Raw genomic sequence first — 24616 nt, 5'->3', positions numbered from 1 at the left:
AATGGTATGCCCGAAAATTTATCGGGCTCAGCTGCGCTGCCGCAGCGGGCTGTCCCGGAAAATTTCCGGGCATACCACAAATATGAAATAGGTGCACGCCAGTGGTGACCAGGTGTACACCACTGGCGCAGCACCTCTAGAGCCCCCCCCGCTCATTTCCCCAACCCTCCCATCACCTGTGCTCCGGCGATCGCACGCCGGAGCTCTTCTAACCCCGCTCCCCCTGCCGCCATACTTTTAGTAGCAGTGACGTTGGGCTCTGGGATGTTCGGGGGGACTCGGGAGTGCTCAGGAACCCGAGTCCTCCCGAGCCGCGGCGAACATCCCCCAGCCTGCCACCGACGTCACTGCTGAATGTGACAGGCTGGCAGCTAAGGCAGCGGGGACAGTGGTGGCAGGGAAGCGCCGGAGCAGAGGTGAGGGACGGGGGCTTCCAACTGTGGTGGGTCTTGCTGGGGCAGGACAAACCTGCCCTGACAGGTTTGTCCTGCCCCAGCAAAACCTACCACTCAAGGGGTTAATAAACATTGTTGGACAGTGTCAGCGATAACAGTGTTGCCAGCAGCATATATATCGCCATTTAAATAAATAAATAAATTGGTGGCAGTATGCATATAAAAATATAAACATTGGTGGCAGTGGGCATGGGCATATACTGTACTGCACATATATAAGCATTGGTGGCAGTGGCATATACTGTATATATGTACAGTATATGCCCACTGCCACCAATGTTTTTATAAGTAAACATTGGTGACAGTTGGCATATAATTCACATATATAAGAATTGGTGGCAGTGGGCATATACTGTATATTTAAACACATTGGTGGCAGTGGGCATCTAAATGTATATATAAACATTGGTGGCAGTGGATATATTCTGCACATAAACATTGGTGGCAGTGGCATATACTGTATATATGTACAGTATATGCCCACTGCCACCAATGTTTATATATGTAAACTTTGGTGGCAGTGGGCATATGCTGTACATAGATATATACACATTGGTGGCAGTGGGCATCTAAAGTATACAGTATATAAACATTGGTGGCAGTGGTACTCACTGCTGTGCTGCAGAACTTTTCCTCCTCCCTGCTCCGTGTAGTAAAAAAAAAGCAGGGGGAGGGAGCACACAGATTGTCTCTGCTGCTGCACGGAGACCTCTGCTTCTGCTGCTGCGGCTAGATCCGGGGGCGGGGAGAGGACAGGAGCCGGGCTGAAAGTCTATCATCTTTCAGCCCGGAGGCAGAGGTGAGCGTACACACAAAGCGATGATGGCTCAGATACCAGCCATCATCGCTAGACATGCTGGTCAAACCAGCCGACGTGGGATCTTTTCAGCGATGATGCGGGAGCACGCATCATCGCTGATCTTCAGTCTGTGGCCCATACACACTGAAAGATTTTCATCTGAAAATCGCTCAAAACGGCTGTTTTGAGCGATTTTCAGCTGAAAATCGTTAAGTGTGTATGGGCCTTAAGGAATAGAAAGGGGAAATAAGAGAAACAGTTGAACAAAGAATACAGAAAAACACATACATTTTAACAAATAAGCTCAAAATAATTAGAAATCATGGAGAACTGAACATGGTGCAAGGTCAAACTTATGAACATCAGAAATTCAGAAACTAGGGCTCAATATTGAACTGGACATTCATTAGTAAGTTAAGAGCTAATGAAATGGCAATTGAATATTAAGGATCATGTAAATGTTTTATACAACATGAAAACAATTTAAGTGGGTTAGGCCAAACACTGAACAAAGAAAACTAAAGCAGTTTATACAATCATTAAACATAGTAAATTAGGGGTCAACATCCATTCTGCGTGACCATAGGGTTACTCAGGCCAGTTACTAAGGGATCTGCGGCTTTTTCTCAGTTTCTGAGATTAGCAAAGAAGCAAGTGGTCATCCCGGTATACATCCTGCCGGCTGAGACATTGGTTTAAGGCAGTGGTTCCCAAACTTTTTGAATCATGGCACCCTAAAGTATTAGACTATTTATCACGGCACCCCTAGGCCAAAAGTTGGTTACTAATTTCAGGAAAAATATTAAATTAGTTGTGATTTAAATGTTTTCCTTAGGTCCTCTTATGTGGTGAGAAACACGATTCACTTCTGTTTACCCACATATTTTTAATTGGAAGCCACAAGCACTGATTTTGCCTATTTCATTGGCCAAAAATAACTTGAATTGGTTCTGGACCACCAACCTGAGGCACCCCTGCAAGTGCTCCAAGGCACCCCAGGGAGCCTAGGCACACAGTTTGGGAACCACTGGTTTAAGGGGTTTCAATGTTACCAACTTATTTATTTATTTACAAAATGACCGGACTTGCACATCCTCTGAGCTTGCAGAGATATATACCATTGCCCATTGCTTTCAGGAGGATCCATGTGAAATCTCATTTAACTGCATTTGTATGTGCACATAAACGAATATAAGACAACTAAAGGGTTTATTTATCATTGCTGTCAGTAGCTCTCAGACAAATTAATGGGCTAAATGTATGAAGTTTGAAGAAGTGGTATCTATAACCATTGCATCAGCCAATCAGCTCCAATATGTAAATGGTTAGTTAGGAGCTGGTTGGCTGATGCATTATCAACATAATGGGGCAGATGTATTAAGCCTTAACAAGAGATAAAAGGGTGATAAGAAGAGATAAATCCCCAGCCAATCACCTGTTAACTGCCATGTTACAGCCTGTGTTTGAAAAAAGTCAGTAAGGAGCTGATTGGCTGGACGTTTATCTCTCTTTATCACCCTTGCATTTATCTCTTGTTAAGGCTTAATACATCTGCCCCAATGTTCTTTATGGGTATAGATACCACTTCTCAAAGCTTAATACATTTACCCCATAATTTCTTATCTCCACATATGGCAAGAGTATTTCACAAAATCTCTGATTGGAACAACAGTTTTGATAACAGCCTGTCATAATAAAAGAGGTCTGAAGTAAAAGGACATCCGTCTGTAACAAGCAGCTGAACCCAAAGTATGATTCTGCATCATAAACATGAAAGGTTAGCTCTGAAATGTCTACAGTTGTCACCAGAGGCGGCTCTAGAGGAAGGGATGCAACACAGTCCAAAATACAAATAGGGGAGCCCCACCAACTGCCATTCCAAACTGACTCACTGGCAGTGGGTGTGGCTGCCCTATTTGAATTTTGGACCTCTGGAGCCACCACTGGTTGTAACCAGTGTAGTGTAGAAGTAGGTGTGTGTCCTCAGTAAACTCTCACTACCCCCATTACACACCATCTTTATCCTTATATGTGTGCAAGCAATTGCAAAAAGAAAACTGGCATAACAGTTAAGTATACTCACCCTGAAACAGATCAGTTTGACGCAGGTCTATAATAATGAACCATGAAACACTCTCCTGTACCATTTGATGTACAAATGAACCATATGCTGGAAGTTTGATTTATTTACGAGAAAAATTCACTTATACAGATTTTTTTTTTCCTATAGAACAAACCGATTTTCTGTTTTGTACACAAATTGGCGGATTTCTCCTTTAAAGTGCTGTTATAACATCGTCCCAAATACAAAAGATGGTGAGATCAAACAAATATAGAAAATAATTCAAAGAACTTAAAAAAATACTGCTTTAATAAGAATCACAGTACATTGATATCCATTGCACGTGGCCAGTCTACCACCAATAACCCCCGAGTGTCACACTTCTGGGGTCAGCGGAACACCCTCTCGGGTACTACTGAGGTTTTATTACATACAGAATAAAAATTAAATTGTAAAACATTTAATACATTGGACTTTTTTGCAAGAGTTTGTTTATATATATATTTATATATATATATTTATATTATATATATGTGTCATTTATTCACAAAGCCTTATAATACACGGTTGATCTGTGGATCACTCCTGGCTCAGATTCCTCAGTGCACTGACGTCCTGTTTCCTACTGTACAATATTTACAAGTCCGCCCATGGTCTCGGGGAAAACTCCCCGGCGTTTCACACACACATCGTCACTTTCCCACAGAGATAGGGAATGGCTTATTGTGCTGGGATAATTGCCCATTTTTTTCAGGGGGCTGGAGGATACATCAATTTCCTTGGGGCCCAGATGTAGCTGAGTGGGGCGGGGTTGGAGGTCTGAAGGAACAGTTCTCTGTGGAGGGTCTTTGTGTCAGCATCTGAAAAGGCAGAAGGTGGAGAATGTTACGTGGTTTCAGAAGGACAAGAAAAAATGGCCATGTAACATAAGGATTATTGCCAGACAGACAGTGAAGCTGATTAGATTTCAGTAACCTTGCACCTGGGCAAAACGATACTGTACTGCAGATGGGGAAGATGCAACATATGCAGCAAGAATTATATCTGGGTGTCCTAACTCAAATCTAAAGTACAATGTACAAATAAAGCGATCCAGCATTCGTGCATACCTCTGAACATTATGGATGTCCCAATCTAGACTGAAAATTGGAGTGCACAAAAATAGGCTTGGCCTCAGGAAAAGGGGTGTGACTTTGTGGAAAAGACATGCACGCAGAGCAGCAAATGGCAGGGGAAATCCCAATTTCCCTACTCCCCACTGCATGACACCACAGCGCCTGGGTGGGACAGCAGAACAGTGCCAAAAACTAGGACTGTCCTGCTAAAATGGGGCATTTGTAAGGTATGTTTATGGGCTACATGCAAAAGCAGCCAGTGTTTAACCTGCATACAAATAAAACACATGTATTTGCACCCTTGCACTGTACCATGATTTGTTCTAGGTAAAATTTCTTTTTTTCCCGCTTTGATTCCAGTTCAGGATCATGGAAAACAAAAACAACAAGAAAAAGCAGCACTAAAAAATATCATGAAAGTATATGCATCAATGAATAAAAAGTAGAATTTAATAGCTCATTAAAAACACATGTATAAAATACATAATAAATGAATAATAGGACCTAATTGGAGTAATATAGTCACCACTGATGGGTTTATTACAACTGCACTGATCAAGACTTGCGTCCAAATTTGTTCAGAAGAAGTCCGTCTTAGATTGTCTATAGATGTCCTGATGGATGCTTGGTTTACAGCCCATTGGCAGTGGATGTGGTTTAGCCAGCCCGGGGAACCTTTTTGTAGAATGCAATCCAATATCCAGGAGTGATAACGGTTCAAGAACTCAATTGATGTCTGTAGGACGGGATCAGATGAATAAGCAGGTGGTCAAACGGCTTTCCAAGTGGGACTCGATTTCTTCTCCAATAAATGGCCCAGAAAAACCAACGCGTTTCGCTGTGCTAACTCACAACTTTATCAACACCTTGATAAAGCTGTGAGTTAGCACAGCGAAACGCGTTCATGTTTTTGGGCCATTTACTGGAGAAGAAATCGAGTCCCACTTGGAAAGCCGTTTGACCACCGGCTTATTCATCTGATCCCGTCCTACAGACATCAATTGAGTTCTTGAACCGTTATCACTCCTGGATATTGGATTGCATTCTACAAAAAGGTTCCCCGGGCTGGCTAAACCACATCCACTGCCAATGGGCTGTAAACCAAGCATCCATCAGGACATCTATAGACAATCTAAGACGGACTTCTTCTGAACAAATTTGGACGCAAGTCTTGATAAGTGCAGGTCTAATCAACCCATCAGTGGTGACTATATTACTCCAATTAGGTCATATTATTCATTCATTATGTATTTTATCCATGTGTTTTTAATGTGCTATTAAATTCTACTTTTTATTCATTGATGCATATACTTTCATGATATTTTTTAGCGCTGCTTTTTCTTGTTTTTTTTTTTGTTTTCCATTTTTCCCGGGGAACTGACCACCCCCAAAAGCGGCTGCTTATTAAAGTGACAACCCATATATAGGCGCTCTAAACTTAACTTCGGTTAATTATTGTACATCAGTTCAGGATCATACCCACAAAGTTAATCATCAGTTGTCGGTAGATATAAAATATTAAGCAGAATAAAGTGGTTGTGAAATGTGCTTATTGCATAACAGATCTCTGCTAGAATAATATGAAAAATCATATAGGCTGAAACATTTGATTCTGAAGTAACACAAAGGAATACAAGGGACGGGAACTTTGCTGTCCATCATGGAGCACGACTTGTACAATGACTTACGTCATTTTAGTGGTCAGGGAAGTACAGACTTTTATTTTAGCCAATAACAAAAATCAGTGCATCAGAATGCATCAGAATAAAGCTGAGTACATATGATTTTTCTAAACTATATGCATGACAACGATATAGTTCATTCTATTTTTGTGCATATCTTTTAGTGTGTCGGCATGGTGGTGGTTATTCAGTAAGGATTTCAAAAGCAAAATCATTCTCTAATTGGCAAAAACCATGTGTACTGCAAGTGGGGCAATGTGCAGAGAGAGTTATTTATTATACAGGTTCCTGAGAAAAACTACAAAGGAGACTGCTGAAACAATTGTCCGGTGAACTGTATATCACAATGATTTCTGTAATAATGATGTGCTGCTCCTTTCAGAGTTGGCGTGGATTTGGTGAGTATAAATACATACATTCCCGCACTATATAAATACATACATTCCCGCACTATATAAACTCCTCTGTCTATACAGTGTATCAGAACGCCTCACCAATCTCAGCACATATAAACAGTGTTTGCAGCAATGCTTGTTTTATATGAACACTTTATACAGGTTAAATTGCTCTGTGACACACTTTTCTCTCATCTCCTTTGCTAATACCTTTTAATTTCTGCTGGATGGCATAGCGCGCTTTCCTCTCTTGATCCAGTTCATTACACAAGGTGTCTGGGGAAAGAATGGAGACTTTAGATTCTCATACTCAATGACAGGCTCTTCTGTACCCATTATGTGCCAGTGAGGATACACACTTCACACATATACCAGCGTGCGAGGCCACTGTGCGGAACGCTATTAGTGCTATCTTACAGGGATGGGATTCTGATCAATGCTAGGGTCAGAAGTCGCAATGGAATATAACACATATTTATGTGTGTGTGTGTGTGTGTGTATATATATATATATATATATATATATATACACACACACACACACACACACACACATATACATACACACACATACATACATACATACATACATACACATATATATATATGTGCGTGGAAGAGAGAGCAGTACAGGCAAGTCTGAGTTAACAGCCGTCTCCCCGGCAGATAATGCAGAGCAGTTTGTTAGAAGTGAGTTACAGTAGGGACGCTGCCTGTGATTTTGCGCTGGGAGGCAGATGGATATGGGTAGAATTAAACACAATCGTAGGCATTAACACGCAGGTAATTTTACGCCTCGATTTTTAATTTAGAAACCCATGCAAATTAGTGTGCAGAGGAGTTCAATCACTGTTTGGTAATGGTGCCTGCAAGGCCTGAGCCAGGCTTGTTTGCGATGTTCAGGCTAATCAGAGGATATTAAATAAGTAAAAATAATTGTTAAATTACCTTGCATTTAAACCTAGGCAACTAAGCTGATTGTAAACAGCGTCAGTGGAGGGCAGGGCTGCAGAGTAGCTTACCTCTGACAATCTGCAGCTGTTGCACCATCTCTTCCCTGTATGCCAACTCTCTCTTCATCTGGTCCTGGAAATTGTCTGACAGAGAGAGGTAAGGTTAGGAACACACATATTTTCTTGTAATATAAGCATGGAACGAACATAATATTCCCAAGTCATTGGGAGGCATTATACCCAGAGCAGGATTGAGGATTTGGGGGTCCCTAATGTGTGAGGGGCCACGGTGGTGGGTCACTGGGGCTGAAGAATGGGGGGGAAGTCGGATGGGCACTGTATGTCACTAGGCTGAGGATGTGGGGTGGGTAGTGTATGTCACTAGGGCTGGGGGTTAGGGCAGGCACTGTATGTCACTATAGCTGGGGGGGGGTAGGAGGGGCACTATGTCACTATAGCTGGAGGTGTAGGGTGGGTTGTGTAAGTCACTAGGGCTGGGGGGGGGTAGGGTGAGTAGTGTATGACTGATCCTTGGGGTCGGGGGTATAGGTTGTTGTGGTGGGAGGGGAATTTAGGCAACACATCTCTATGTTGGTTTTTGTATAAATGATGCAGCTGGGACAATGTTACTGATAATTGTCCAAATCTTTGGTAGTTTTGCAGGTTGCTTCCCTTGCTGGTTGTTAGCGTCCCTCTGCGGAACGCAAATCCTGGAAGTACAGCAACCGACCCCTCATTTTAGGCATCGGCCTGGCCAGGAATGGCAGATGTGCTTTAGTAAGGACCACAGAGCCGTGGATCAGATCGGTAATAGAGATCCGATCTGCGGCAGGTGGCCCTTTTAGAGTGGGGGGCATGGGGGTACTTACCCGCAGAGCCCCCCCCCCCCCCACACACACCCTTAATCTGTCCCAGTCAGGGCTGTGCTAACTGAAGACAACTTTCACAGGCAACACGTTTTAAAACAGCAAAATGACTGCATTCATTGTAATTTAAAAAAACGCAATTTCCGTCATGCAAAAGTCATACTTTTGATCAAAGGCTTTACAATTTATTTCCCATCAATTACTTCCCTTAGCATAAATGCAAGCTGTTTCCATTAATAAAAAGTTAATCAGTACTTGTTTCCTAGCACGGTCACAATCGCGGGCATCGTGTGCCTTAACTTTAAGGCACACGATGCCCGCGATTTCCCCATAGGCTTTAATGTTAAAATATTTTAACATTGAAGCCTATTTGCGTCCGACGCGATGCCCCCGATTTCTCCATAGGCTTCAATGTTAAAATATTTTAACATTGAAGCCTATGCGATGGACCCGATTTGTCCATAGGCTTCAATGTTAAAATATTTTAACATTGAAAATGAGTGCATTTAACATAGGGCCAATATGGGCCATTTCTCATTGGGTATGGCCCCGGCATATGTGTGTAAAAAATAATGGCCCCCCCATTGTGTAATGGCCCCCCATTGTGACCGCCACGGCCACAATTGACGCGAACCCGAAGCGTGGCGAGCGCAGCGAGTTCGCGAGGGGCGGCGGTGCGCGTCCTCCGACCTTTTCATTCCCGTACTATCCACGTCGGCGTGGAGTTGAGAATATATAGTGTAGCGAGCCACCGAGCCCGAAGCGCGGCGAGCGGACGCGGATACCTGTCAAGCACACGAGGGGCGTCCCTCGCGGGCTTGACAGGTATCCGCGTCCGCTCGCCACGCTTCGGGCTCGGTGGCTCGCTACGCTCGCCACACTATATATTCTCAACTCCACGCCGACGTGGATAGTAGGGGATTGAAAAGGTCGGAGGACGCGCACCGCAGCCCCTCGCGGGCTCGCTGCGCTCGCCACGCTTCGGGTTCACGTCAATCGTGGGGGTGGCGGCCACAAAGGGGGGCCATTATTTTTTACACACATGCCGGGGCCATACCCAATGAGAAATGGCCCATATTGGGCCATGTACCTTTTTTTTCTATGTTAAATGTACTCAGTTTCAATGTTAAAATAATTTAACATTGAAGCCTATGGAGAAATCGGGTCCATCGCGTCGGCACACCATGGACGCGATGGACCCGATTTCTCCATAGGCTTCAATGTTAAATTATTTTAACATTGAAGCCTATGGAGAAATCGGGTACATCGCGTCGTGTGCGTTTTGGTATGCACCCGACGCGACCGACGCGATTTTTTTTCCGACACGACCACCACGATAGAAATCGTGGTGGCCGTGCTAGGAAACAAATACCAGTTAATCTATTATTAAACATGAAAATGGGAATGCAGGCTGCAAACAGCCAGGTAAAGATAAATAAATATACAGTATGTATGTGTATATATATATATATCTCGCGGCACCTCATCGCACAGTACAAAAAGTATGTGCTGCACATACTTTTTGTACTAGCTTTTTATCGCATAGCATCGCATCGCATGCACAAGGCATACGATGCGATGCTATGTGTGCTAGTTAAGCACAGAACACACACCGGGATCGATGCGTCTGTGGGCACCTTTAGAATGTATTTGACACAGTTGCTGTTACTGGCTGTAAGTCATTATGCTGTTCACAATGTTCCCAGAATTCAGCTTTCCCCCACTCTCCTGACCACTACCCTGATACACCATTATACTGTCAAAGCACATTATATAGTACCTCTTGTTATAACCAGTAGTAGACCCAGATGGCAATGTTTGGCAGGGTTCGGAGGGGGTGGGGCAGTTGGTTCCCCTATCTGTATAATGGACTGTGCATTTAATTCTGGTATGTTTTGGTGGGCTCTTGGAGAACCTGCAACTTGGGCAGTAACAGCTTTATTAATGTGTATTAGGCTTCAATCTTTTTAGGTGAAACAAAACCGTGGAGTAAATTTAGCTATGGGGTAGGACTGTGCCATTACGTCCCTGAGAGAAAAGGCTTATTTATCTGGTGCTTTCTATTAAAGCAGCAGTGCGGGTATGGTATACCTGTCAGGAGCTTGACAGGGGACTGGCGTATACAAGCCGCTTGCGGACTCAGTGGCATGCGCTCGCCACCTATTCTATTATCCCTCTATGGGGGGTTGTGGACCCCCATGAGGGGAAATAGCCCTTGTAGGTCGGGATTCCAACTGTTGGGCTCCTGACAGTCGGGATTCTGATGTCGGAGAAAAGACTGTCGGAATCCTGACTATCGTGAGTCATCCAGCCTTCACTGCATGGATGGATTTATAACAATAGACTAAACATCCTATGTTAAATGTCTTAAATAGTCATAGGTTTTGGTAGCGTTATTCTTGCTTAATTGGCCCATACATCAGGGGAGAATTGGTGAAAATTCCCATCCTCCAAATGCCTTGAGGATTTCCTCATCCTCCAAATTTGGGGAAATCCTCAAGTCACCAATTTCTTCCAAAATATGATCGAGGTCGGAATGTTGGGGATTTTTAAAATGCCGCTTTTCCCCAATGGCAAATTGTTTGATGTATTAGTATTAGGATACTCCTTAGCCATAATTATATCTAATACTTGGACAGACAAAGAATACACAATGGAATCATATAAAACTGGATGGTTGAAATGTTTGTGGATGGAGCATTTAGAAAGATCACAGACACAGAACCGTCCATTGTACTGTCACTGTTACAGCTTTGTGTGTGGAATGGCAAAAATACCTTTCAGGCTTTGAAATTCCCGTTCCAGTTTTTTCCTTAAATCCATCTGCTCCATTAACAGCTTCTGCAGCTCATCTGTAGGAAAATGATCTGTCAGAGAGGGGGTAGCCTTCCATGCAACATGCACACCCCACAGATCACCTATCTGCAGCATTGTCTGGATGTTACAGATACATCTTTGCTTTGTGTGCCTGCAGCACTTCATCAAACACACAGTGTCAAATATGTGCGCTGTCATTGGCTGGCAGGGTATAGAATAACTTTCCTTTCTAGAACTCCCATATAAACAAAATATTACTGCAGTTATTTGGTAACAATTTACCCCCTAAATGCTCCCACTGTTGTATATATGTCATCTTTCTAATACACTCATTCCTACCTTTTACACATCTTTCATTTACACTAGAGGCCAACCAGTAGAAACAAAACCAATTATAAGAAGATTAAATAAACATTAAGTAATTTCTGCCCCAGCATATGAGGTCCACGACTTGATAGAGACAATATAGCCTTTGAACTATACATATATACATAACACTACTGACACTCACAGTAGACTAGTTTGGTCAGGGCAGTTTGAAGAGCACAATTTAAGATGGGTCATTGGAAAGGGTCTTGTAAAATCATAATTTACAAAGTACAGGTTATATTATAATAATAATAATAATAATAATCTGTCTTATTCCTAAAAACAGAAATGTAGTAGGACTTCTACCCGCACAATAAGCGCTATACATTTGTGTTGAGTACAAGAAAGGTTCCAATAGAGTTGTTCTGAATGATGATACATAAATTTCATATACAGATATAGCCTCATACACCTAGTGGGAATACGTCATACAGTTGGAGATGCATGCTCCACTGGACCTTCCAAGTTTTGCATCACAGGCACAGAAAAAAAAAGCCAATGACACAGTACCAGAGACACTGGGCTGTGACTTTAACAACGTAGGAGAGTCACAGATGAAGGACAACGTGACTTGGTGTAAGACCCAGCTGCTGCACGGTAGCACTTTATATACAGATTTAGACTCAGTCATGCATAGATGTACAAAAGTTGCACATTAAACTGACCAGTGTAGTTGATCTAGAGAAGTTTAGTTACTTCTAGATGTTGTATTTATGCAGTTCCAGGACCTGACAAGTGGGGAGGGGTTTAGTGCAACTGAAGCCACAGTAACACAGCTGTAGCTCCATACAGTGGTATCAAAAGTGTGGTGGGTGGGTACTATTTACTTGGATCTTGGATTTAAATATGAGCCGGATAAGCTTTGAAATAGGAGACTTATCATCCTTTGTCTCATATTGAATTTCCTATTTGTTTTTTCAATGGTAGCATGTCCATGCCGCTTCTATATGGTCATTCCCCTTGTATAACCCCAGCCCACGACTCACTGCTCTGACTCCATATAGCAATACGGTACTCTTTACCTAGAACGGCGCCCACGATGTCCATCGCGGGCATCGCATGCACTAAAAAAACGGGTGCGACGCGATGCCCGCGATTTTCCCATAGGGATCAATGTTAAAAGTGTGATTGGACGCGATTTTAGTGTTAAATGCCTCAATGCCCGCGATTTTTACATAGGAAACAATGTTAAATGGGCCACAGAGCCCTAATAGTCCCCCTGAAGTCTTAAATGGCCCCCACAATTTTTAACGCCACCCCACGATCAACGTGAACCCGAAGCGTAGCGAGCACAGCGAGCCCGCGAAGGGCGGCGGTACGCGTCCTCCGACCTTTTCATACCCCCACTATCCACGTCGGCGTGGAGTTGAGAATAGAATAGTGTGGCGAGCGCAGCGAGCCACCGAGCCAGAAGCGTGGCCTGCGCAGCGAACCCGCGAGGGGACGCGGATACCTGTGAAGCCCGCGAACGGACGAGTTTACCTGTGAAGGTATCCGTGTCCGCTCGCCACGCTTCGGGCTCGGTGGCTCGCTGCGCTCGCCACACTATTCTATTCTCAACTCCACGCCGACGTGGATAGTGGGGGAATGAAAAGGTCGGAGGACGCGTACCGCCGCCCCTCGCGGGCTCGCTGCGCTCGCCACGCTTCGGGTTGACGTTGATCGTGGGGTGGCGTTAACAATTGTGGGGGCCATTTCTGACTTTAGGGCTCTGTGGCCCATTTAACATTGTTTCCTATGGAAAAATCACGCCCATTGAGCCATTGAACACTAAAATCGCGTCCAATCACACTTTTAACATTGATCCCTATGGGAAATCGCGGGCATCGCATCGCACCCGTTTTTTAGTGCATGCGATGGTCGCCGTTCTAGGTAAAGAGTACCAGCAATACAAACAAATACAACTCTCTTCACATTCACACCTGTTTCTACAATGAAACTAACATGGGTGGGGCTATAGTGGGTGCTATGGGGACTTAGAGCCTAGACCAGGATCATACAGTTGTCTACAGAGTCCCGTGAATTGTATTCAAAGTAATTGGGCCTGTCCCATTGCCCAGCCTGACTGAGGAGACATTCCATTTTAAGTGATTGGTGTGAGTAGTGGATGTTAAAATTGTAACTGGTCACTGAAATGTAGCATAATATAAACTCAGTGCATTGTAATGTGTCATAATATGAATGGAGAGATTTTAATGTGGCATTAAAAAGAACTGGGGGACACTACAATGTGTCATAAAATAAATTGGGGGCACGTCATTGTGGTATAATAGATAGTGGGGGCACTATGGCGTAATGGGATTTGGGAGCACTGTGTGTGTGTGTACTGGCAGCACTACAATGTGACATATTGTCAACTAGTGCAGTTCTATGGGGCATAACATTAACTTGTGCAGTACTATGGGGCATAACATTAACTAGTGCAGTACTATGGGGCATAACATTAACTAGTGCAGTACTATGGGGCATAACATTAACTAGTGCAGTACTATGGGGCATAACATTAACTAGTGCAGTACTATGGGCCTACTAACATTAACTAGTGCAGTACTATGGGGCATAACATTAACTAGTGCAGTACTATGGGACATAACATTAACTAGTGCAGTACTATGGGCCTAACATTAACTAGTGTAGCACTATGGGGCATAACATTAACTAGTGCAGTACTATGGGGCATAACATTAACTAGTGCAGTACTATGGGACATAACATTAACTAGTGCAGTACTATGGGACATAACATTAACTAGTGCAGTACTATGGGGCATAACATTAACTAGTGCAGTACTATGGGGCATAACATTAACTAGTGTAGCACTATAGGGCATAAAATGAACAGATACTAATGCATACCTCCAAACTGTCCCGCTTATCGCGGGAACGTCCCGATATTTTGGGACATTCCCACGTCCCTCCCGCCGCCGGCAGTGTCCCGCAGCGGGGGGGGGGGGGGGGGCAGTTGGGAGTCCACCCCTGTAGTCTGTGAATAGACGCACAGCGTCTATTCTTGCAAGCAGGGGGGCTGGGGGCTTCCCAGCAGCTCATAGAGCTTGTTGGCATGCCCCACAGCGGCGAAAAACGGGTGTGTAGCCTCACAGCAGTGCCGCGATTATAGGCCACGCCCCCGAAAAACCCGTTGCGCGCCTCCGGCACGCACCCTGTCCCGGCCCGGGCCAGCCAGAAGTTGGGAGGCATGCTAATGGACCAGATGTCTATTTAAAATAAATAGGGTGGGAGCCCATTTAATATGTTGCTATGGGGCTCAGAAAGTTCTTGCTATGCAATCTGGGGCAATCTGGATGCAGAAATTGTCCAACTCTGCATAAAGGTGATTATGCGCAACTAGTTCTGTGACGCAATTACGGCCAAAATACTTTACATTTCTATTACTATGGTCTACACTGCAATGATGCACAGTGAGATCGTGAAACAATCATTGGACAAGTGGCAGAGAAAAAGGTTCATTTATACTTTGCTGTCTCTTTAAGCAGCGCTATAGACATATTAATATAACTATGCTGTATTCTGCAATAATGTACAGTAATAAAATTAGTTTTCCACAAATAATTATTGCAATAATCTTGTACATAGAATTCCATCTAATGCACAGCGACTGATGGAAGCGTACGTAGCTGCATGTTCCACAAGTGCTTATGCCAATAGTCCAGAGTTTGTTGCCTCTCAATGTATTCAGCATTTTGTAGTTTGGCCTACCTCATAGGCCGGGCATTGCAATGATTACCTATTAATTAGCTGGTTTGCAGCAAAGACCATTTGCACACATTGCCTGTGTTAACTAAATCACCAGGACAAATTCTATTTTGTGCAGACACATAGCTCATCTCGTGAGGACACTGAGGAATTGTTTAGGGATATGTATCACAAAACGACACTAACCTTTTGCCATGTTTTCAATGTCTTTCTCTACAAACTGGGTCCCGGTGACATCAATAGGGCTGTCTCCCTCCCCTGTGAGTGAAAGGCATGTATATCGATTACTACAGAGAAAGCACCAACTATTACTATATGGTGCACATGATATTAATAAAATAATAATATCTTAGGTAGTGCTGTATGGGGACTTACCTTTGTCCCAAATATGGAATAGGAGGAAACAACCAATACTTAACAACAATAATAATAATAATAATAATTCATCTTTTTTGTTCACTGCAGTGACATCATAAGAGAACATTTGGGCCCTCTGGTTCATAACGTTATTGTGATCATCTGTAATCACTGGATATTGCCCGTTTCTTATCATTTCAATTCATACTATACAATAGGGCAAAGGGGAACTGGGAAACTTCTGCACCAGTGAGTACGCAAACTACTCTATAGTGAGCCCCAATTAATAATTATTATATCTATCCAATTACAGGACTGGTCTGCTGCCATGGACAATAAGTACAGACAAACAATATCATTTCAGTTGATAACCAGATAATCTGTCAGTGTTAACAATCGGTCTAATGTTTTATGATGAAGCTTTGATATGTAACATTAATACTATTGCCGGCCTACAAGCCTACCTGTAATCTACATTTTGACTGGAAGGCAGCAGAAATGTTAATAATAGTGATTTATATATGGTTTCATTGTCAATAAGATGGATATGAATGAAAACAGTTTTCTCGGTACTTGTTTAGTTTCACGGCGGCAGATAAATTGTATGTGATTGCATGCGATGCAATGGGATGCGATTTGATGCGATTTTGTACCTGTTCATAACCCCATTATCCACTACACAGGGAGTTGATTTTATATAGTGTGGCTAGCGCAGCGAGCCACCGTGCGCGAAGCGTGGCGAGCGCAACGAGCCCCGCGAGGGGACGCAGATTACTTTACATATATTCCGCGTCCCCTTGCTACGCTCGGCTTCGGGCTCGGTGGCTCACTGAATACAATTTATCTGCCGCTGTGAAACTAAACAAGTACCGTTTTCTCTACATACCAAACCTGTCCTCAAGATCTACCAACATGTTTTCCCCGCAATCTATATCTGTGGATCTATAGTAGAAATGAATGCAGCGTGTTTAAAAATGTGACAGTTGGTAATGACTACAGCTGTGCACCAGCTACATGATATGGAAAACGTGGACCGTTGGTAGATCTCCAGGACTGGATTGGCCAGCCATACTGTACTACAACTAGAGAAGTTTGGGGGTATCAGAGATAGGGATACTGAACCGATTTTTTTACCAACTGGCTAAAATAATTTTGTACTGGTTGCCAGGAAGTTATGGAAGGCTATATAGTCACCAGTCACTTAATAGAAAGACTAGATATTATTTTAGGAGAAGCTGGCATGGCTTCTATCTCCTACTACCCTCTGCATAGCTGCTGGATGACCGGGATCGGGGGATATCTCGGTATGATAAGAATCAAAGGATTTATATGTCAGCAAATGTTGTATTGCCAGAGATTGTCTGTCAATTATCCATGTAGTAACATAGGAGTATTGGACAAAATCTACAGGGCAAGGCAAAAAAAAAAATCCAAAATTTTAAAGGTTAACAAAAAACGCAGTAAATATAGTACATATAGTAAAAATGCATGGTATTCAGGGGTAGATTTATTAAGCTTGGTGAAGTGATAAAGTGTCTGGTTTTTATCACCATCCAATCAGCTCCTAGCTGTCATTTTTCAAACCAAGCCTGTAACTTCACATTTAGGAGCGGATTGGCCGGTGATAAAAACCAGACACTTTACACCGAGCTTAATAAATCTGCCCCTCAGTTTATTATCAATTGGTTCTGAATATGATATCATCATTTCTTGGCATATAGCTGCCTTCAGCTCATTAATGGTTCTTGGTTGATGTTTGCACACCTCAGATGCTCCTGTTGGCCGTGTAGAGAAAATTCTGCTTGTTGACATAGAAATAAAAGTGACCTTCATCAAGAAACTGCAGTGATAACGCTGGAAATAAATGACCCATCGAGAGATGCAAAACTCCAGAAATGGACAACAAATATGTATCACAAATGAGGGCCGCCATCTGGACGATATCATATTCAAAACCAATTACGAACAAACTGTATTCCGTGCACTTTTAGCTTATGTACTAAAATGTTGAATAGCATTTACCATGCCTGTTTTTGTTGATCTTTAAAATCTGGGAGTTTTTATCCTTACCCTGTATAAGAGCTGTTCATCATTTATAATACATTAAGCGGAAAACATGTGCTAAATAAAACAGCATCTAAACATACCGGCTAATCTACCTGTGTATTGGCTTGAATACCGGTAGGCCTGTAACTTCATGTTATTATTGATATGTAACATGCAACAGCACAAGATCAGTCAGTAGTCATTTGGTCCCCCGTTTCCTGTGCATGTGTTTTTATGAATGCCCCCAAAGTTCCCATATAAGACATCGGCTTGCTGCTATTTGGCTTTATGTTATAGACACCAAAACAATACTGTTCACAAAGTCTAAAGCATAAAACCAGGTATATACAAACTGCAGTATTGGCTGTTTTTCATACTAAGAAACCCAATGAAAAAAGTCCAAGGCATTACAATGAAATGGCACTCTTTAAACAATTGAGTCAGTTATTTAAATATTTATTTGGTGAAAGCTGGAGGGGACAAGCTGTTTTACTGCTGATTTAAATCTCCTTCTATTGATTGTGAATAAGAAGTGCCAAAGATGTATTATTAATGTGGACATTAAACAGGAAGATGTAGTAATGAGTGCATTTTATAGGATCGAGAGGCAAAACACAAACTGCTCATTTATTAGACAAGTGGGAAAGGAGCGATCGTGATCTGTAAAGATGGAACATTAGCAAGATATAGGACCGGGACAGCACCTACCTCTATCAGGGTGTAAGGGGCTTGTTTGAGATAAATGGCTCCTTTGGTCTTGAAATGGCTTCCTGCTTTCCATATCCTCACCGGCTGAATGACTGTCTTCTGAATCTTGCTCTTAAAAAGCAATAAACCAGTTTTCAACTCTAAGCCAGCAGAAACTCTGCACTTGACATACATATAATTACACTGTGAGCTGGGAGTCTCCCTTCACTGCAGATCGGCTCTCTGGGATATATATAGTGATAAACTAACCACAAATTGATGCCAGCAAACACACATTTTCTACCCTGACCATGATTTCATCATTTGTAACTTACTGTAGAACAAAACTTTTCTCATTTTTTGGGACATGTTGAACAAGTCAGCCCTGCAGGCAAATACGGCTCCCCATTGAAAAAGACAGCAGATAATATTTTTGGAAACATTAATATTTAAATGTTTCTTCTGTAAATCATTACTGCTATTGAAAATGACATGTCATTTAATAACCTTCATAACCATGTCATGTGTATCTGAAGCTGTTTGTTATTGCACAATATCCAAAATCAACTAAATATTAATTATTCTGTAAAATGAACAAGTGATGCAGCAGAAGGCTTCTGTTCTAAAACCAATATATAGTTTTTTTCTTAACCTATCAGCCGATGCCCGAAACTTGCAAGTCGTTTTCTTTTATGACAGAAAAGCGCAGGTACAGGAAACATCCCGTGCCACTTGCTGATGGCAAATTACTAGCATTTACGGGTTAAACTACTCCCAGAGATTAGGCCGCAGCAGTTAATGTCTGGGCGCACTTGCTATGTGGCTCCTGGGATTTACCCAGCCAGGTACTTCACTATTAGCTAAATAAAAGTGATTTGTATTTTCTCCACATGAAGCTATACTAACAACGCCTATGTACATTGCTTTTGTCAGCAGGTTGTACACAGCCGAGCATACTGTATATGCTCTCCTCTTTGAGTGCCAATGTTGCTGTGAGCCATCCTCAAAATATCTGCTAAAAAATGCCAACGTCTCTCGCAGCGACTGACATTTTTTACGTAAATTTCGAGTCTCTCTCACAGCAACGCTGGCAAAGAGTTAATAACATATACACAGAGACAGATGTGAGACAGGTAAATAATCCACAGACAGACACATAATAGAGAGGGGATTCCGGATAATAGACAGACAGTGTCTAGGTCGACAGTAAATAAGTCGACATCATATGATATTTGGTCGACTCGTACAAAAGGTTGACATTTTTTGGTGGGGGATACATGTTTTCTCAGAATTTGCTTTATTTATTACCCACGTGGACTATGAACTGGGAATAGTAACATGTAGTGAGCGCAGCATTTGTGAAGTAAGCCTCCTTGTTTGAAGCGTGGCGAGCGTGTACAGTATGTGTATACTGATGGTGGTTGCTTATTATCACACATACTAGGTTTGACTGTCATATCAACCTTTTGACAACCTTAGCCACTGTCATTCTATTGACTGTAGATCTTCTATACCACACCCATAGAGAAATACAAAGAGAGATAAACGGAGAACCGCTGCATAGAAAGACACATAGCGAGAGATGTAAGCTATATAGACAGACATACAGATAGAGGACGTGCAGGCACCCAGCGGTAGTGCTCAGCACCGGAATATAAGGAAAGTAAATATTGCAAACATAAATCTCTAATATACGAGGGCACAATGTGTTGACCTTTAAAATGTTCTGAAATTATAATGACTATATAAACATATGACATCTGCTGTGCACATGGGACACTTGCGGTTAGCAGGAGCAGATAAAGTTCAGCATTTTAGATAGAATGGTGTAAACGCAGGTGCGCAACATGTTTCCTCCCACTTGATTTGCTGAGGAAGTGGCTCAGTGTGGCGTTCTTACCATTTGGATCTAGACTGCAGAGATACGACGTCGGGTGGCCTTGGTGTGGGGTATTGCCCTTCATGGTCTGAGAAACTTCTGCCATCTGCTTTGTATACACCTGGAGGACACAAGATCAGAATATTTGGTTGTTACATCATTTAACAGGTTTTTTTTTGTTTTGGATTTTAAGAATATGGTAGAATATATGAAGAGGGATGAAGAGGGTCCTACGGTATCTTTACAAAGGCATAGATCAAGTAGCGTTTTTACCGACAACTACAACGTATCAAAAATCTGCATAAACAGAATGCACTGCAAGAAAATAATTCTAATAATGTAAAAGGGGAGTCTACTTATATCTACTGGATCTGCAGGTATAATGATAGAACATGTGACGTTCTAGAATACAAACATAGACCGCACCAGCCAAGTCCAAGACATTTATAGTAAACTGACATATTTTCCTTACTGCGACGCCTGTGCTGATTTACCGGTAATGATAGTGGGAGTGGCTTATAGGCGCAATCATTTTACTTAAATGCCTATGTTTGTACGATTAGGTGCTAGAATACAGGAAGTGAAAAAATAAAAAAAATAGTGCCAGAGGAACTAGTGCGCGAGGGAACAAAAGTATAAAATGCAATAAATATAGGACAGCAGTTCAAATGGGTTGGACCACTTTAGCCCCCCAAATATTCTATCTGTGCCAGCCTGCATAAATAAATACCCAGACCACTGTTCAAAAAAGGCCCTCACCGTACTCTTCAAGCCCACTGATAAATATACCTTTGTTAGATGATCAGACAGATGCTGTTTTTAAGATCTGTAAATAATACAGGATCTTAAAGAGGACAAGCATTTTATTATATATAATTATCAGTGCTTCAGAGAAAATTGGCCACATTAGAAAAAGGCCAATGTACGCAGTCTCTTCAAAGGGCCGCCCTAGCACGAGGCAGCATCGGAGCATGAAAGAACTTTCTCTAATCAGGATAATTAACTCTATGTTAATATGCTTAGAGGGAACCTTACAGGTGTTCTCAATCTAAGGGGGAAATGGACAACACAAAGAAATATGAAACTCCTGGGATACGGTTCTAGAGTAAATGTTATGGTCTATAATTATCCTCTCTCCAGAAATGATACAATTACACACAAAGCATCATGGAATAAAAGCAGGGGCTATTACATTTAAATATTATTAAAAGCGCATTATTGTAAATGAGATAGAAGGAACATTTATGTGTTTACAGTGACAAACTGGATACAATGTCGACAACAAGATTTGTATGTAAATATGATACTAGTTAATGGCTCGCTAAAATCTGGAGACACAAAATGTAGTCTGCATAATCTATATATCCATTACGAGTTATCATTTGTATACAATGCTATTGTTTGTACTGTCTTGACTATGCACCTGGTCTATTTGTTGGCACAATACCATAATCTACCTGAGATGATCTATTTTATCTGCCTCACTACACTTGTCTGCCTCCTACAACAGCAAAAACTGATAGAAAAAACCTAATGGTGCCCAAACACGCACCGATCCCGGCAGTGCGATGCTATGTGATGGGGTGCGCGCTCCCGCGGCACCTCATCGCACAGTACAAAAAGTATGTGCTGCACATACTTTTTGTACTAGCTTTTTATCGCATAGCATCGCATCGCATGCACATCGCATGCACAAGGCATACGATGCGATGCTATGTATGCTAGTTAAGCACAGAACGCACGCCGGGATCGATGCGTCTGTGGGCACCTTTACACCCTGGTGGTAGGTTAAACTAAGGGGGTATTCATCAAAACCAGAGAGTGATAAAGTACTAACCAATATGCTTCTGCTTTATAACTTAAAGGATGTGTTTTAAAAATAGCTGGAGTGGATTGGTTACTACTGTATCTCTCACAATGGTACAGTATCTCTCTCTGAGATTTGATAAATAGCCCCTTAATTCATCAGAAAAAAAATGCTGATTTAAAAAAATATATATGTCTATGGATCACAGGCTGTATATTCAAATAGCCACTTGGGAGAACACAGCTGCTTTCTGACCTTGTATGTTCCTAGAAAATGGTGATTGACAGATCTGACATGGTTCTTCTACACTATATATGTGATATAAATGTACCAACAATTAAGATCAATAGCGCAAACTATGGTAATTTGATGTATGAGAGTGATAATCAATGAAAAATTATGATGCCATATTATTCATACAGATCTGGCATGGAGAAGTCAAAAGGCAAATATAGGATCACACTGCATAAAACCTTCACAACAAGCAATACAAGGCAGAAACAAGCTGCAATCTCCCTACGGTATAAAGTAACATACATAAACAGTTCAGATGGGTAACATAGTATACTCTATAACTGAATAGGGAATAATTCATTTGTACAGAAATTCATACATACATACATACATACATACATACATACCAGTCAATAAGATATTCTTTGTTTTAAATTGTCATAATGTCAAGAATCACAACTGTTTCTGCCACTATGATGATTTAAAATAAATGATAGATGATAGATAGATAGATAGATAGATAGATAGATAGATAAATAGATAAAATGACCATCTCCATATACACAGCAATTATGTAGTATTACAACTTTCCTCATGTATACTGTATGTATGGCATGTAGTACAATGAGTCTCCTCCATATATATATATATATATATATATATATATATATATATATATTACTATCCCTTTAAGCTAGGGCACGCGTGCTTGTGTATACATGGGGCAGGCAGTGAGTGACCCCCCCTCCTCCTCCTCCCCCGTCTCTCACCTCATATCCGCCCGTACTCCTCGGGCTGCTGCTGTCTCCCGGGCTCTGCCCCCTCCTGTCTTCGGCCTCTCGGGCGGATGCGGTGGATGAGGCGCTGGAGCAGGGCCCCTGGCCCGGTGCCGCCGCCGCCGGTTCCTCCTCCTCCGGGAAGCGGCCTGACTCGACGTCGACCTCGGGCTCGTCAGCGGTGTCAGGCCCGGGGGAAGCGGAGCGGTAGCTGGAGGTGTCACTCAGCAGGTCCGGGGAGCTGTAGCCGCCCGCAGGCCGGCCGGTCCCGTACACCTCCCGGCTTCCGTACAGCTTGGCCAGGCTCTCCGCGGCCTTCACCACCGGCCGGAACGCAGAGATGTAGCGGAGCTTCCTGGGCGTCAGCGGCTCCCCCGGCCGCCCCTCGTCCCCGGATCTCTCCTCCTCCGGGGCCCGGTTCGGTGCCTTGTCCTCCGGCGTCTCCCCGCCGGCCTCCGCCTCCCCCGCGGTCTTGCTGGCGGCTTGCGGTTGGGGCAGGCCGGGGTAGGAGGGGACCGGGAGCGCCCCGGCTGCGGGCCAGAAGACCGGGAAGGGCGGGTAGACCGAGTCTTTGGAAGCCGGGGCCGCCGGCCAGAACACCCCGGGCAGCCCCTTGCCCTCCCCCAGGCCGCCGCCGGCGCCATCGTCCTTCTTGGCGCACAGACCGAAGGCCGGGAAGCCGTACGGGGGCGGGGGGAAGAGCGGCGGCGTCATCTTGTGCAGCACCCCGGAGAAGCCCTTGCTGGGCACCGGGATGAGGGGGAAGCTGCGGGCCACCTGCTGCTGCTGCTGCTCCTCCTCGGACACCCGCAGGCTCTTGGCCGGGGGAGGGGGCGGAGGCGGCGGGGCCAGCTCCAGGTGCGGGCGGGAGGAGGAGGCCGGGGAGGGGAAGGCGCGCTTGCGGGTGCCCCCGTTGAACATGGCCTTCACGTCCTCCCAGGAGTGCGCCAGCTCGTCCGAGGCCCCGGGGTCTGAGAGCCGCAGGTGCCGCCTCCAGCTGTTGAAGTTGGCGGCGTCGGGCTGCGTGTACTTGGAGTCCGGGGCGCGGTGCGAGTGGAAGATGAACTTGTTGGGGGAGAAGTAGAGTCCGCAGTAGCCGCACTTGATGCACTTGGCCCGGGAGCTGTTGTAGCGGGCGGGGATGAAGCTGCCCCGGCAGCCCCAGGCGCACTCGTGCACCACGTCGAAGGCGAAGTTCTCCGGGAGCTTGGGCGGCCGGTGCTCCCCCAGGAAGGACTTGCACAGCCGCTCGGCCTCCCGCTTGGTGATCATGCCGCAGCGGCGGGACGAGATGGGCATGGCCCCGGCCCGGCGCAGGATCTCCAGCTGGACCGGGGTGCACTGCACGCAGGTGATGCCCAGCGCCACCCGCCGGTTGTGGATCTCGTTGTAGCTGTAGCTCTTAAGCAGCGTGTTGGAGATCTGGGCCAGGCACAGGCGCTCCTGGCCGTCTATCACCAGCGACACGATGGGCACCCCGTACAGCGACGTCTCCCCCACCTGGTTGGGCTTCAGGTTCCCCGAGAAGGGCTGGCTGCTGTCCTGGGGCTGTTGCTTGGAGCTAGGCGGGGAGCTGGGCTCTCTGTGGGCGCTTATCCCCTCCAT

General features: G+C 43.9%; 1 protein-coding gene across 1 annotated transcript; it reads right to left on the bottom strand.

The window, feature by feature from the left end:
- Window positions 1–3607: 3607 nt before the first annotated feature.
- SKOR1 (SKI family transcriptional corepressor 1) lies at window positions 3608–24616 on the bottom strand. The gene is made up of 8 exons (XM_083179780.1): window positions 23006–24616; window positions 20216–20315; window positions 18337–18447; window positions 15412–15483; window positions 11104–11178; window positions 7530–7604; window positions 6719–6784; window positions 3608–4176 (listed from the first exon to the last, which is right to left on the bottom strand). The coding sequence occupies exons 1-8, from the start codon at window positions 24614–24616 to the stop codon at window positions 4067–4069; spliced, it is 2220 nt and encodes a 739-aa protein (XP_083035906.1). The 3' UTR covers window positions 3608–4066.

This window comes from Crinia signifera, chromosome 4 (assembly GCF_055691185.1).
Source record: "Crinia signifera chromosome 4, ASM5569118v1, whole genome shotgun sequence".
In the NCBI taxonomy this organism is placed as follows: domain Eukaryota; kingdom Metazoa; phylum Chordata; class Amphibia; order Anura; family Myobatrachidae; genus Crinia; species Crinia signifera.
The sequence above is the reverse complement of the archived record's forward strand: the minus strand, read 5'-3'. Positions and strand labels throughout refer to the sequence as shown.